Source organism: Dreissena polymorpha, chromosome 2 (genome assembly GCF_020536995.1).
Source record: "Dreissena polymorpha isolate Duluth1 chromosome 2, UMN_Dpol_1.0, whole genome shotgun sequence".
Taxonomy (NCBI): domain Eukaryota; kingdom Metazoa; phylum Mollusca; class Bivalvia; order Myida; family Dreissenidae; genus Dreissena; species Dreissena polymorpha.
The window spans coordinates 101828923-101844785 of record NC_068356.1 but is presented as its reverse complement, the minus strand read 5'-3'; the positions used below and the strand labels follow the sequence as shown (position 1 = coordinate 101844785).

General features: G+C 35.0%; 1 protein-coding gene across 2 annotated transcripts in view; it reads right to left on the bottom strand.

Moving 5' to 3' along the window:
• Positions 1 to 10893, bottom strand: part of LOC127868291 (cytosolic phospholipase A2-like) — a 39369-nt gene extending 28476 nt beyond the window's left edge. The window contains exon 1 of one of the 2 annotated variants that reach the window (XM_052409924.1): positions 10534 to 10893. In XM_052409924.1, the coding sequence (XP_052265884.1) occupies positions 10534 to 10556 (23 nt within the window). In that variant the 5' untranslated portion in view covers positions 10557 to 10893. The remainder of the gene's footprint in view (positions 1 to 10533) is intronic. The other variant, XM_052409925.1, reaches the window with a different exon arrangement.
• Between the last annotated feature and the right edge of the window lie 4970 nt (positions 10894 to 15863).

Sequence of the window (15863 nt, the reverse complement as noted above, 5' to 3'; positions counted from 1 at the left end):
CATGCTGCTACATTGTCCTAACCATAAGGCGCAGAGGGACCACCTTGAAGCTGCATTGCACTCCCATGGACTAGTTTTTAACCTTACCAACGTGCTAGACCCCAAGGGAGCAGCTAGGGGCCCGGTCTTCTCTGCCCTCTCCAAATACTTACTAGATTGTCAAATAACTGACAAAATCTAGGTCATTGGGGGAGGGAGAGCAGCCAACACCCACCTAATTATACAGTCTTGTGACTGTTTTCTTTTAAAAATGTGTAATCTCTGCACAAACCTGATGTAATCAAATAATTGTGTTGGATTTGTGTCGCTTTTACACAACCTTTATTTTAGTTTTTAATGGGTTTATTGTTCTACCCCGCCCTTTCTAAATCAGGCCAATGGCATTGACCTGGTCTTCTTTATTTTAATACATTTTTTATGAGAGCATGACGTTAGTCCACCATTTACATTTTTCAGTTTTTTAATACAATCATATTTTATGGCATTTCTTACTACAAGAAAGGACGAGGCTGTCCAGTAACCTGGGATTGTTGGCTGCATTGCACCCCCTCCCTTCCTCTTTGACACCCCACCCTTTCTCCTTCAAACTCGAAGAACCATGTCGGACTGGAGTGCACGGTGCAGGGCCTTATACCATTATAAACACCTATTTAGCCCTATCTAGGACAAAGTATTGTCGACCTTGTTGAAAGTACTAATCTTGTACCTTGGAGTACATTAAGGATTACTATAACTGCTATCTTGTGTAGCAATTTCCTTATTTTTGTGAAAACTGCTATTTTATATAGCAAATTGCCTTAATTTTATTATTATTGCATTAACTCATGTTAAAATTGCTATTTTTATAGCAAATATCCTTATTTTTATATTGCATTGCTATTTTATATAGCAAATTGCCTCAGTTTTACTGTCTAATTGTTAATTGTTAAAATTGCTACTTTTATAGCAAATATCCTAATTTTTATATTAAATTGCTATTTTATATAGCAAATTGCCTCGGTTTTACTGTCTAATTGTCATCTTGGATACCATATAAGGTACTTTAGTACTATTTCTTCCAATGTTATCATCAGTATACTAATAATATTGGATAGATTAGAGCTTTTAGGGTTTATCTTAATGCATCTAGGTAATATTTTGTCTTTTTACCATTTTACATCTTACCATTATCAATTTTCCTTCAATAGTATACAAACTATTTTTTATTGACCGTGCACTCCCTCTGGTCCAGGGGAAACAACCATTGTAGACTTCATCATCATAATTACCTCCCTTGTACAACTGAGTGACACCACCCCTGCTGGCTCTTCTTTTCCCCCACCCATATCGGCCTACACTTCCATAAAATCTCTCCTTCTTTCAACCCTCCAGGGTGGCAACATATATTTTAAATATATAAATGCATATAGTCCCGTACATATTGTAAATAATGTACATCTTGTACAAATTTAGCTGTCTGTCTTATTTTTAACTGTAAAGTACATTGTCTTACCCTTAATTTTTATGTGGCCCTATGAAGGTGACCGTTTGGAGACACGTAAGTTATTGCCCTTAACATAAGGGTTTATTACTAAACCCACTTTTAAAATATTGTTTTATTGCCACTCTGGGGGGATCTCTCTTTCCTATAGCCCAATCCTCCTTAAGTTCCATACAGACAGGGTCTTATGTTGGAGCATTACGGCTATATTCCCTGTCTGCAAGTGTTCAACATTGAGCCACATACATAAACTTGTACTCATTAATTTTTTAATAACTCAATACTTAATTGCAATATTAATATATAATTGAGAGTTACACGCTCTATGTGACATCATATATTGTCTTTTTTTTTCCTTTCCTTCTCATATAATTGCATTTTCACATGCAACTTCACTCTACATTTGAGAGCTGTTAAATCAGGCTCTGGCATCCCTATTAATAAATGTTCTTAGATATAAACATATCTCTCTTATGTTTAGATCTTGTTGTTTGGCATTTAGTTTAAACTTTAAACATACACATAAAAATGGTACTTGACTATGCATGTAAACATATTGTGGCAATGTTCAACCACTTTGTGATCTGGAAAACCCTCAAATATTATTATATTGTTACACAAACATATTACACATCTGTGTATTCCTTTTTCTATAATTAATATATTAAATAGTCCTATTTGGATTCAAATTTTTAAACTACAGATCACAAAGTCTAAAGACTCCAACAAACCCATTGCAGTATATACTGAACAATGGGTCTGGTAATGATGCTGCCACATACAACAGTATGTGTGTTTTCACCATCTTTACTTATTAAAATTGGGCTATTCATTCTTTCTCTCTCTCCTCCTTAAAAAACAATACAAAGAATAACATACAATAACAACATCATATGAATGATATAAATTAATAATAAGCACAGTAATGTAACAAAAAACATAGTAATCTAATACTATAAAACAAATCCAAGTTCTTTTGGATTAACTCATTCTTGTTCTTTCATTTATATTTTTGCATATCAACCATCATTGTTTACTTTTTCTTAAAAGTACAAAGTCAGCCGTGGGAAAATCTATTTTAAAACGGATTGACCTACTGGCAATCCTTAATAAGAAATTTCGGCAAATCAGCGCCATCGTTATATAGGCGCATCAACCAATTAAAACGCCGCTTTTTAACCGCGTTAGGCCTATTCACTGTATAGCACTGCGTCTTTTTAACGCTTCATATAAAGGTTATATATTTTTAAACCAATAGATTTTTATTAAGGCACCGCACCAACACTGCAAAGTTTTATATTTATACCAATGGTACAGCCCAGTAAAATCGGGCTGTCCATTTTATGGCCGTTTTCGGCTTTTTATGCAGAGTTCTATGTTAAGCAGTGTGCTCGGGCAATGGTTTTTAACCGAAGTCCCGAGGGTAAATAACCCCAATAGTCAGTCAGCCAAGGCCAACGCACATGTGACGAATCAAGCCAATCGGTCTTTTCGTAGACGAGTGATTGATCGGAAACGCTTTTCACACTAAGTGTGATAGTGACCTTGACCTTTGGCCTAGCGACCCAAATTTCAATAGGGGTCATCTACTGTCCAAGGCCAATGCACATGTAAAAAACCAAGCCAATTGGTCAATTCGTTGACGAGTTATGGATTGAAAACGAACTGGTCAACCGACATTCAGACTGGTTTACCAACAGACAGACCGACCGACATCCGGCAAAACAATATACCCCTTCTTCTGTGAAGAGGGGCATAATAAAGAATCAAAAAAGATTTGAAGTAACTTTTTGTTGTTGAATTTTGGTTTATGTGAATTTGAATCAATATATCAAACTTTGAATAGACATCATTTTGGTGATTTTCTCAGACAAAACTGTTAATTTCATATTCATAATATATTATTAATTTATTCATTCTATTATTTAAGTACATAAAGCTCTTTTGCGAGACTGTTTTATTTACAGTTATGGCATACTAGTATTCTATCATTCTGACTGCATTTATAAACCGTGTTAATGCCAGATTTCGTATTTTGAGTATTTTACAAATCAAATTACACATGTTATTTGACGCAAATTCTGTTTTTATATGCAAGTGTCTATTACAGTTATAAATTAAACCAGTATATTATACATTATTGAAAAGATTATTCCCATATTTATGTCGTAAATTTATTTCGACGTCGCATAGTGCAGTTAATTGAACATTGTATTGAACTCTATGGGAAGATATATATTTGACGTAACAGCGGATACAAAATGCATTATTTCTATCACATGTAGACCACATAAGGCCTACTGCTCTTAAATGGGAACTGGTATGCATATAACACTGTTTTTGATTACTACACTTATGAATTTTTCGATGTTTGTTGCACAGAGTGTTTAAATGCCTTTGCAAATATACTTAAAACACACTAAATATGCATCTCAACATACTTATTTCCTGGTAAAGTGTATTTGTGAAGATAAAAAAAAAACAATTTTACACATACAAGAATATACTAGTAAATGCTGGGAAAATGCAGAAAAATACATTTGTTGTGTTAAAAGATTGTCTTGTCTGCATTTTCAAGTGTATTAAATGCATATTAATTGCAGAAAAATACAATGCCAGTCCTGTTACATGTAATCGTCATTAAATTCACTTCTTATTGTAATAAAATACTTCAAGTGAAACAGAAATTATCTTATCATAACGTTTTCTTTTGAAATGTGACACTTTTGACATTTGCATCAGCAATATGAGATATAATTTGTGCTCATTTGCTTTTACATTACACTTTATTATATGTATGTATCATGTTTTCTGCTAGGAAAATATTATATCTGCCGTTTCTGTTTTGTTGTATGAAAATTACCCGTACAATTGCATTGAAAGATTAAGAGATGAATAGCAATGTGCTGCACCCTGCTCCTTTTTATGTGACTTGGCGGTAATTATTTACCTTAATCAATATGGCCATATTTGCAAATTTGACAATGTGTCTAACTGTTATCCCAGAGTTTTCCCTTACTGGTATTGAATTTAATTCCCGGTCTGAATTGCTATTGTCAAATCTTAGTTGGTTACAGTATTCAACTGATTCTTTTTCAATTGTTTAGTTATTAAAATTTCATTATTCATCAGACAATATCTCTCTTTAAACGTTTAACATGATTGTTTGATAAATTCAGAAACAAGATCAGGTCATCATACATAATATGAAAACAAGACGGCCTGAAAGGCCCAAAGTTGCTCACCTGAGTTCACAAGATATTATAGGGACAAATCTTCTGACCAAGTTTCATGAAGATCGAAAAATAAATGTGGCCTCTAGAGTGTTAACAAGGTTTTACTATAGTCATATAAGGAAAAATGCCCCGCCCCCTGGCAGCCATGTTTTTCAACCAACCGGCATCATTTTTGAACTATTCCAAGATATTATTGGGATGAATCTGCTGACCAATTTCATGAAGATCGGATAGTAAATGTGGCCTCTAGAGTGTTAACAAGATTTTATTATAACAATATGAGGAAAAATGCCCCGCCCCTTGGAAGCCATGTTTTTCAAGCAAACATAATTATTTTCAAACTCATTCAATATATCATTGAGACCAATCTTCTGACTTAAGTACATGAAGATTTTACAATTAATGTGGCCTCTAGAGTGTTAACAAGGTTTTACAAAAGCCATATATAGCCATATAAGGAAAAATGCCCCGCCCCTGGTGGCCATGTTTTTAAGCAACCAAAACCATTTTCAAACTCATCCAAGATATCATTGGGACAATTCTTCTGACCAAGTTTCATAATGATCGGAAAGTAAATGTGAACTCTATAGAGTGTTAACAAGGTTATGTTTTTCAACCAACCAGCATCGTTTTTAAACTCGTCCAAAATACTATTGGGATGAATCTGCTGACCAAGATTCATGAAGATCGGACTATAAATGTGGCCTCTAGAGTGTTAACAAGATTTAACTATAGCCATATATAGCCATATAAGGAAAAATGATCCGCCCCTTGGCAGCCATGTTTTTTATGCAATTTTAACCTTTTTCGAACTCATCCAAGAGATCAATAAGACAAATCTTCTGACCATATTTCCTGAAGATAGGACAATAAATGTGGCCTTTAGAGTGTTAACAAGGTTTTACAAAAGCCATATATAGCCTTATAAGGAAAAATGCCCCGCCCCCTGGTTGCCATGTTTTTAAAGAAACCAAAACCATTTTCGAACTCATCCAAGATATCATTGGAACAAATCTTGTGAACAAGTTTCATGAAGATCGGAAAATAAATGTGGTCTCTAGAGTGTTGATACGGTTTTTCTATAGCTATATAAGGGAGAATGCCCCGCCCCCTGGCGACCATGTTTTTCAAATAAAGGGCATCATTTTTGAACTCGTCCAATATATTATTTGGATGAATCGTCTGACCAAGTTTCATGAAGATTGAACAATAAATGTGGCCTCTTGATTGTTGACAAGATTTTACTATAGCCATATATAGCCATATTAGGAAAAATGCCCCGCCCATTGGCAGCCATGTTTTTCAAGCAAAGGTTACCATTTTCAAACTTATCCAAGATATCATTAGGGAAAATCTTCTGAGCAAGTTTCATGAAGATCGGAAAATAAATGTGGCCTCTAGAGTGTTAACAAGGTTTAACTATAGCCGTATTAGGAAAAATACCCCGCCCCCTGTCGGCCCTGTTTTTCAACCAACCGGCATCATTTTCGAATTCATCCAAGATATTATTGGGATGAATCTTCTGACCAAGTTTCATGAAGATCAGACAATAAATGTGGCCTCTAGAGTGTTAACAAGATTTGACTATAGCCATATAAGGAAAAATGCCCCGCCCATTGGCAGCAATGTTTTTCAAGCAAACGTAACCATTTTCTAACTCATCCAAGATATCATTGAGACCAATCTTCTGACCAAATTTCATGAAGATTGGACAATAAATGTGGCCTCTGGAGAGTTAACAAGGCAAATGTTGACGGCGCACGACGCACGACGGACGACGCACGACGGACAAAATGCGATCACAAAAGTTGTGCTCAGGTGAGCTAAAAATAAAACATAGAAAAAATGGCAGTATAAAAAAACCACTAGATTATGTGCCTTTTATCTGAGATGATATGATGATCTATTGGCATGTCCCTTAAATAATGTGACCCATAGATGATAATTATATAGTCACATGCATGAGTGATGTCATATTACAATTTAAGCCTATAATGTTTCTAAACAATTTGAAATTTGATGCTAACTTTTAAGACCTTTAAGTGTCGATTAGTAAAGTAAATAAGGTGACATTTAGTTCGATAAGCATGCAGATATTTCGTGTTTTAATTAGAGGACAATAGCAAAAAAATGAGTTTAATATTGTTTTAGTAAATAAGTAACCAAGTTAATTGGACGGAATCGTCAATTATTATACTTATCGATTACCTATGCAGAAGGTTTTGCGTCATATTGGATATGGTATCTACCTGTAAAAAGGTCCCAGTTTGATCCCCACTGGCACTGAGTGTGATTTATCAAAATCATCTTTAACATTTTCCCACTTAGAAGCAAAGTGAAAATGGCTCTGTGCAAACAGCATAAAACCAGAACTGCCGACGAGTAACTCGACGTCTGTCCAGGTTTAATGCTGTTCAGTGTTTGTTGCTTATCAGTATCTAAAGGTTGGAAATGAACCCTTTAAAACTTGAATCTAGATATAACGGTCTTTAATTAAATGTTTTTTTCTAAGCAACTACAAACATGTCAAAATACGTTTCTAAGTGGTAAAGGGTTAAAAAATATGTATAAGTAACGATAGGGCCGAGGAAGCCTTGTTGGCTTGGGGGCAAATAAGCCTGGGGCAAAATCGACCCAGATTTAAGGCCCAATAAGCCAGAGGCCGCATGATCCTGCTTTACTCTAAACAAGTATTGGTAGTACAGAGAGTGTTTTGATAAGCATCAGACTTTCAGTGCAATCTTAAATAAATTGGTTAAAATTAAAATACATTTGTTAACACAAACATTCTGCACAAATTCATTATTTATTTTACCTGTATACAAGAATCTGTCTAATCATGTCAAAAGCACCATATCTATGAAACACTATACATAGCTGAAAACGACTGCACTAAACTGAAGCTGGTGTACAGAGCCACTGTTGCAGCCCCAGCAATTGCAGGCAACTCGGTGCCTATGAAATTCATTACAGCCTCTGTAAAAATATAAATACTTGCATTGGAGCCACCCCCTTCTTAAATGAACAATTTCACAACTGAATTGTTTAATCAGGCGGTCACTTGTGTGATGTTACATAATAATCAACATAATTTTACTTTAATTATAAAGTAAACAACGGTTACAAGTAACATAATTTAACATGACTTACCTAAAAGTATCAATTTTGTTTGTTCTTTACATTTAGAGGACTTGCATTTGCAAAGTGATGTTGGTCCCATTTTGCAATTAATTGTTGACAACCAGTCAGTGCACAGTGCCTTAAGTAATGCTCGATTGTTCATGGTCGGCTCGGGTACTACTTAAATGTACCCCTGGTACTCTTAAGTATACTTAAATGTACTCCGGGTACGGAAAAATATACCGAAATGTACCCGGTAATTTAAGCGCTTAATTGGACGTAATCCGTGGGTTTTTTTCAAATTAATTATGTTCATATTTATAAAAAGCATGTCGATGCAGGTCTTGTTCAAAGAGAATTTTTTTTTGTATTCCGTAGCGCGTTTTACGTCATAGGAATTTGGGCGGGAATAAAACTCGGGTACAGTCTGAATTTGCCGGGTACCTGTAAGTATATTTTCCGTACCCGGTGTAAAGTTAAGTAATATCCGAGCCGACAATGATCGATCGAGCTTAAGTAATCTGTATACATCAGGAAGTGCTTGGCTACCATGTTCAGCCATATTTATTTTTGTTTATATTTTCCAATGGTCATTTTATTTTTTGGATTCTTTCTTATTATATTTATCCTCCACCCTAGCCCACATATGCTTGTGTGTATGACTTGTAACGTCAGTTATTAAATACATTTACTTCATTCATTAAACAATTAAACACAACAACAGATTGCCTAACAATATTGTCCCCTAACGGTGAAACTCCACAATTGTCGGTATTTTTTTTATTTGTTGCCATAGCAACCAGAATTCTGGACGTAGGAACAACACGAAACACCGTGCATTATCTCCATATTGCCATCTATCCATGTTTCAAGTTTCATGACAAAATATGAAGAACTTTTAAAGTTATCGCAGGAACCAGAAAAGTGTGACGGACTGACAGACAGACAAACTGACAGACAGACTGATAGACGGAGCGCAAACCATATGTCCCCTCCGGTTTAACCGATAGGGGACAATACAAATATGATTCACTGGTTTTCATAGCTTTTTAATCTACAAAATGAAAGAAATTAGATTTTGATTGTTATTGAGTGTTATCATTTAGAAATTATTATGAGGAGGTATTCGTTGTAAACTGTTGTGTTCATACTGTGATTAAGATCTTTTAGCATGGATGAAAAAATTTGATATAGTTACTTGTTTGATTATGTATCGAAACAACATTTTGTTCAATAGTGAAGTTACAAAATCTGCCAGACTCTAAACGCTATTTACTATCATTTTTGTGTTACCTTCGGTAAATCTGCGGCGTGTGGGGTCATGTTTTCAAACAGGCTAAACCACACTCATACCCAATTAAATTGCAGAGAATCTTCAAGTCATCTAGCAAAAAAGTTTACTTTGTCCTTATAGGTGCCGCCATTGTCTTCGCTGGTTGAAGTGTGATTATTTACCAAGTAAAATGTTCTTTGTTGAGAAACGGGAATTCCAAATCGCGACGAAGGTGAATGGTTACAAAATGATATGACTATGAAATACATGTATAGAATTACATTATTCCACACATACCAGTATGCAGCCGTCCGTTTTCTTTTCCGACTTGATACATTAACTGATCTCCATTGAATACTTTACAGACACTACACTCGTACCGAAATCGCACTTAATTTGATGCACATTACAACTGTTACTCTAATCGTAACGTTTGAGCGATGTAGGTATTATTGGCTTTTTTACATAAACAAGGTTTAAGTCCAATATAGAGTTTAAACAATTTGTTAGAAGTTTTAAAACACATGACAATCGAGTATTTGCATGAAACACATTGTCAAATGGCTGGATTTTTTGCTTTTGGGCAGTCACTAAAACGCATAGGTAAAACCGCAGACAATAAAGATAAAGTTGGAGGTTATATTACACTAATTACGATTCCCATAGATTCCATTATAAAACTGACAACTTTCAAAGCATTTTTATTGCCTTCCCGACGTATTCAGTATTTCGAACCTGGCATCATTTTGAAGATGGATCTGTCTTCTTCAAATAATTGCTATAAAAACATACCGTCTCGCAGCTTATATGTTAATTACAATACATATTTCGTCTACCCAAATTCTACTACTTCCGGGACCTGCACCTCCAGATTTTTTATTAACCCTGTTACATAGTTTTGATATGAGGTATTACTCAAGACTATTTTCCACGCAAATAGTCTAAAAATCAGTGTTTGTTTTAAAACGTAAACAACAAATACGAACTATTTATATTAATAGAAGTAGTAATTGTTGTATTACTAATTATGTGTTATCACTTTCATATGCAAATCAAATCAACAATACAATATTAATGTTTGTACGATAAATGTAGCAACCCCTTGTACTTGTAAAAATATCTTTTTTAGCAGCATTGAGACCTTACGAAGTTAGCTATTTGACAAAATATCTTACTGTTACTATTTAAAACATAAACATGTGTAATATTTTTGTCAAATATGTTGGGTATTATACATGCTGCTTTTATTATAATTTGACTTAGCTAAGTTAATGATCTTAATATGCTCAAAACGTATTTTAAATAAAAGAAATCACCTCAGTTTTTAACGAAAATTGAACGCACGCTTTAAGTACTAATCAGTCTTAATAAATCGTGCATATACTGCAAAAACACTTTAAGAAAACCCAAAATAGTTTTATTACCTTATTCCTTCGGGTGAAATCATTATGTTGTCTATCTATTATGTTCCAATTTAGCACGATTGTTTAACGAAAAGCTTTGTATGTTTTGGTGAAGATGATTTTTGCTGTACAATAACAATTATCGCGTCTGTAAACGGTCGACTGCATCACAAGGAAAATAATTGAAAGCGAGGGCAAACAAATCTATGTAAAAGAAACAGGTCGGATCCTTTGGCAAAATATTCCAAAACAAATGGACATGAGCAAACAATAAGCATGCAATAAATTAATTATTAATGATTTGCACGTTTTCGTTACTATAATTTTAAGTTTTCTGTCCAGACAATTAAACGTGAATTTAATATTACTTTTATGTTTAGAACGCAGAACCGAACACAAGAAGTAAAGAAGACAGAAAACGAATGTTTATTTATAAGTAAGGTTTTAAGTTCAAGTGTATTTTTTGCGTTATTTCCTGAATATCTTCTTAAGCTCCGGAAATTGGTTTATGAAACTTTTAGGAAATCGATTGTTAAAATAAATACTGAATCTTCCGGTCCAAAACAAACAGACGAATTGCACACGATAAAATAAAACTTGTTGGTACACTTCAATCATAAATGTAATTGCCGCCATGCGTCAGAAAATGTCACATTGGAGTAAATAGACATGTACACATGCAGTGTGTACCATGCGTTTGCACCAAGCGATAATCGCGTATTCATATATATCTATGTTTATACGCGTTGCATATAATGAATGCATTGTATAGACACTTAACATATTTCAGTGTAATTAGCGCTACACAATGGAATCAATGTTCATTTAAATATTGAACGTTTAGAAATGCATTTTATTAAATTTATGTACTGGGGCTTAAGAAATCAAACAAAGGGATATAACTTTGCACACAATTCGAACAACGGAAAGCGAGACGAAGCTTTTGTATCACCAGTTGTCTCCCTTCTTATCGCTTCGCTTTAAAGACACGTGTTCCCATTTTGCCGATGTTTTTACTCTTTGTTTTCGAACCGTTTCTTCTCTAAATATCTTTATTTCAGTCACTCTAAATTTGCGGACACATTCTTTTTTGCCAAAATAATATTTTTTTTTACCACTCTCGTTGTTCGAACATTCAGATTTTACCTTATTTTTACTGACTAAATTTGAGGACATCTGAAATTTTTATCGTTAATATCTGAACATATAAAAGGCAAGGTGTATATCTGACCATATTGAAGGCAATGTGTATATCTGGATATATTAAAGGTAAGGTGTATATCTGAAATATTTAAGGCAAGTTGTACATCTGAACACATTAAAAGCAAAGTGTATATCTGACCATTTTAAAGGCAAGATGTATACCTGACCATATTAAAGGCAATGTGTACACATTAACACATTACATGCAAGGTGTATACAGACCATATTAAAGGCTCTATGTATATATCTGAAGATATTAAAAGCAATGAATTTTCAATAGATTTGAAAAATCGCAAGAAAAGATCGACTAACCAACAGACTGATGAACAGACCTGATGAACGAATACTTTATACTTTTAAACAAGGACGGGACTACCCACATTGTCATTCGTAAGTTTACCAAGTTTCGTCCAATAATCTTTAGGCCTTTTCTGAGAAAACGCAGAAACCAATTTCATAACATGCACTTTGCTTCTGTAATAGAATGGGTTCTCAAATCTTACCCCTAATGAGGAGTTTAATGGTTCAAATTTATTGAAGAACAAAGTTATCAACTGTCATATATCATATTATCCTAAATTATTGTATCAAGAACGTGTTACTAACCGGACATAGTTCCTTGCTCAGAAGGTGCCAACTACCGATATCCAGTTCACAGGAGATTTACTTACAATAAAAGGAGATTAACTCCCAACACGTCCCCGTAAAATTGGCAATTCCAACAATTATACAATATAAATATATCGACACAAAATGATACAAAATACACAATCATATAAATGATAATATCTTGAACACAACATGTAATTCTTAAATATGTAAATATGAAACAATAATCATTTAAAGGGCAATAACACCAATTAAGGGAGAAAACCAGTCCTACTACATTTCTTATTGAACTTTGCGGACGGACAGACATTTGCACATATTAACGGGGGAAGAAATCGACAGACAGACATATCGGAAACCAAACTTTATTTATATAGAAGTGTCAATATCAGATCTTTTGTACATTTTGAGTAATCATAGCTTTAACGTGTTGTTGTATTTAGTTAACAGTGACCTAACATTTGAATTCTGAAAAAGTTGTGTTGTGTACAATCCTCAAATTGAACATAATAAGTATCACATGTTTCATGGCAGTATCTTTTGTACTTTATTTTAAAAAGCAAGAACATATTTTGCGAACTGACGGACAGAAAGGCGGACGGAAGGAACACCCTGATAAACGAATTTGGAGCAAAAAAAGTGTCTGGACGACAGTTTACATGAATTATATTATAAACAAAGTAAAAACTTACTTGCACCAGCAGGAGACATCCTATAGATTGTCCGTTGTAAGGGCAATGAAGCAATTGAGAAACAGATTAAAAGCAATGCTAAATAATTTAATATGCACAATTAAGTTCATCGGGGGACAAAACAATCAGAGAAAAGGTATCTGAGTAATACTTTTTAATATTTTAGACTAGTAAATCGATTCCAACTAGTTGTAAACTACGATTACTATTAGTGAAAACTGTTATAAATGAAGTAAAATTTAACGAAGAAATACATTATGCTTAATTAAAAACAAACTCGAAAAGTAAGTTATTTTGCATATATCAAATAGGATTGTTAACTTAAAATTATGTTTTATACTTTATTGCTTACATTTACCGAAGAATCATGCTGCCATAGATAATTAGACGAAAAACTAATCATACGTAGACAGAACGCGTACACTATTTCATAGAACGGAAACAACATTGAAGCTCGCATTACACCTTCAATGGAAAGAAACAAGAGATGTGTTTGTCAGAAATACAATGCCCCCTAATGCGCCGCTTGGATTTTTCTTTTACCTTTGACCTTGAAGGATGACCTTGACCTTGACCTTTCACCACCCAAAATGTGCTGCTTAGAGATACACATGCATGTCAAATATCAAGTTGCTATCATCAATATTGCAAAAGTTATGACCAAGGTTAACGTTTTGGGACACATATAACTAGAAATGGCGCGGCAGAGGCCGACGCGTATCCCCACGCCACACGTTTGACCCAGGGGCGCCCCAAGGTTGGTTATGGGGCTATGCAAAGTTGAGATTGACCGTATTGTTATAAGAGAAGTTCAGTATCAATTTAAGTGAATCGGTGTAGAAATGAAGAAATTAGAGTAAAAGGCAATTTTGGGTGGGCGTGGCCTATGTGGGCGGGGCGCCCCAGGGTTGGTAATGGGGCCATGCATAGTTGAGATTAACCGTATTGTCATAAGAGAGGTTCAGTATCAATTTGAAGTGAATCGGTCTAGAAAATAAAAAAAATATAGTAAATAGCAATTTTGGGTGGGCGTGGCGCCCCAGGGTTGGTAAATGGGCCATGCATAGTTGAGATTAACCGTATTGTCATAAGAGAGGTTCAGTATCAATTTGAAGTGAATCGGTGTAGAAATGAAGAATTTATAGTAAAAGGAAATTTTGGGTGGGCGTGGCCTATGTGGGCGGGGCGCCTCAAGGTTGGTAATGGGACCATGTATAGCTGAAATTGACCGTATTGTCATAAGAGAGGTTCAGTATCAATTTGAAGTGAATCGGTGTAGAAATGAAGAAATTATAATAAAAAGCAATTTCGGTTGGGCGTGGCCTATGTGGGCAGGGCGCCCCAGGGTTGGTAATGGGGCCATGCATAGTTGAGATTGACCGGTTTGTCATAAGAGAGGTTCAGAATCAATTTGAAGACAATCGGTGTATAAATGAAGAAATTATAGTAAAATAACATAAAAAATGAGTAAAAATTTCTGACCCGGCTCCACCCCAACCCCCATAACTTTTGACCCAGGGGTCAGATCAAAATTCCAAATAGTGCAGGGTCGCTCATATCCTCATAGCTACCATGTGTGTAAGTTTCAATGTTCTAGTGCTAATAGTGTAGGAGGAGATAGTGGCCAGGACGGACGGACAGACGGACGGCGGAGATAACCACAATATCCCAACGCTTTTCAAAAAGCGTGGGGATAATGACAGACAGACAGACAGACAGACAGACAGACAGACAGACAGACAGACAGACAGACAGGACAGACAGACAGACAGACAGACAGACAGACAGACAGACAGACAGACAGACAGACAGACAGACAGACAGACAGACAGACAGACAGACAGACAGACAGACAGACAGACAGACAGACAGACAGACAGACAGACAGACAGACAGACAGACAGACAGACAGACAGACAGACAGACAGACAGACAGACAGACAGACAGACAGACAGACAGACAGACAGACAGACAGACAGACAGACAGACAGACAGACAGACAGACAGACAGACAGACAGACAGACAGACACATACAATGACAGACAGACAGAAAGGCCAAAAACAATATACCCCCGATCATTCGATTCGGGGGCATAAAAAGAAAAACGTATGTGAGTTTCCATATTTATTAGTATTAGAAAAAAATACTTTAACACGTGAATACAAACAGACGCTTTATAATATCAGATGTGTATAGGATAAAAAATAATCTCGTTAGCATTAGTACGATGCATACATGTGAGATACAAGTGCAAAAATCAATGGAAAAGAGACACCGTTGAGTATAAAGAACCAAGGTCTTCAACAAGTTTTAAATATTGGGTCATAAAACTGCGAATGAATTCAACAGCATATTACCTATTTTTTTCACTAAATTATTTCATAATTATTGAAAATGTCATCTGCGTTACGTACAGAATACAATGACATACTTGCATGAGAATGTATCGTTTTATGGTAATCAATGACAAGTACTGACCAAAAACAAGGAAAATACATTCACTGGTTGGCAACTATTCATCTTAACAAAGTCAAGCTGAACATACAAACAACCTAAATCATAAAACAATCAATGTAAACCAATAACACGTAAAAAAGAAATACAAAACGAAAAGTAGCGTGTAAGACAAATATCAATGAAGCAAAACTACACAGTTTTAACATGTAAAAATATAACAAAACTGTAACAACAAACTGTAAAAAAAATATGTAACTCAAACTGTTAAAACAAAAGCACATACACCATGATACCGGTATAACCTATCATGTAATGTGAAACAAATTCAACCACTACGCAACCAGTCCTAACAAGAGTAGACAACACGCTCTTCCGCTTTCAAACGGT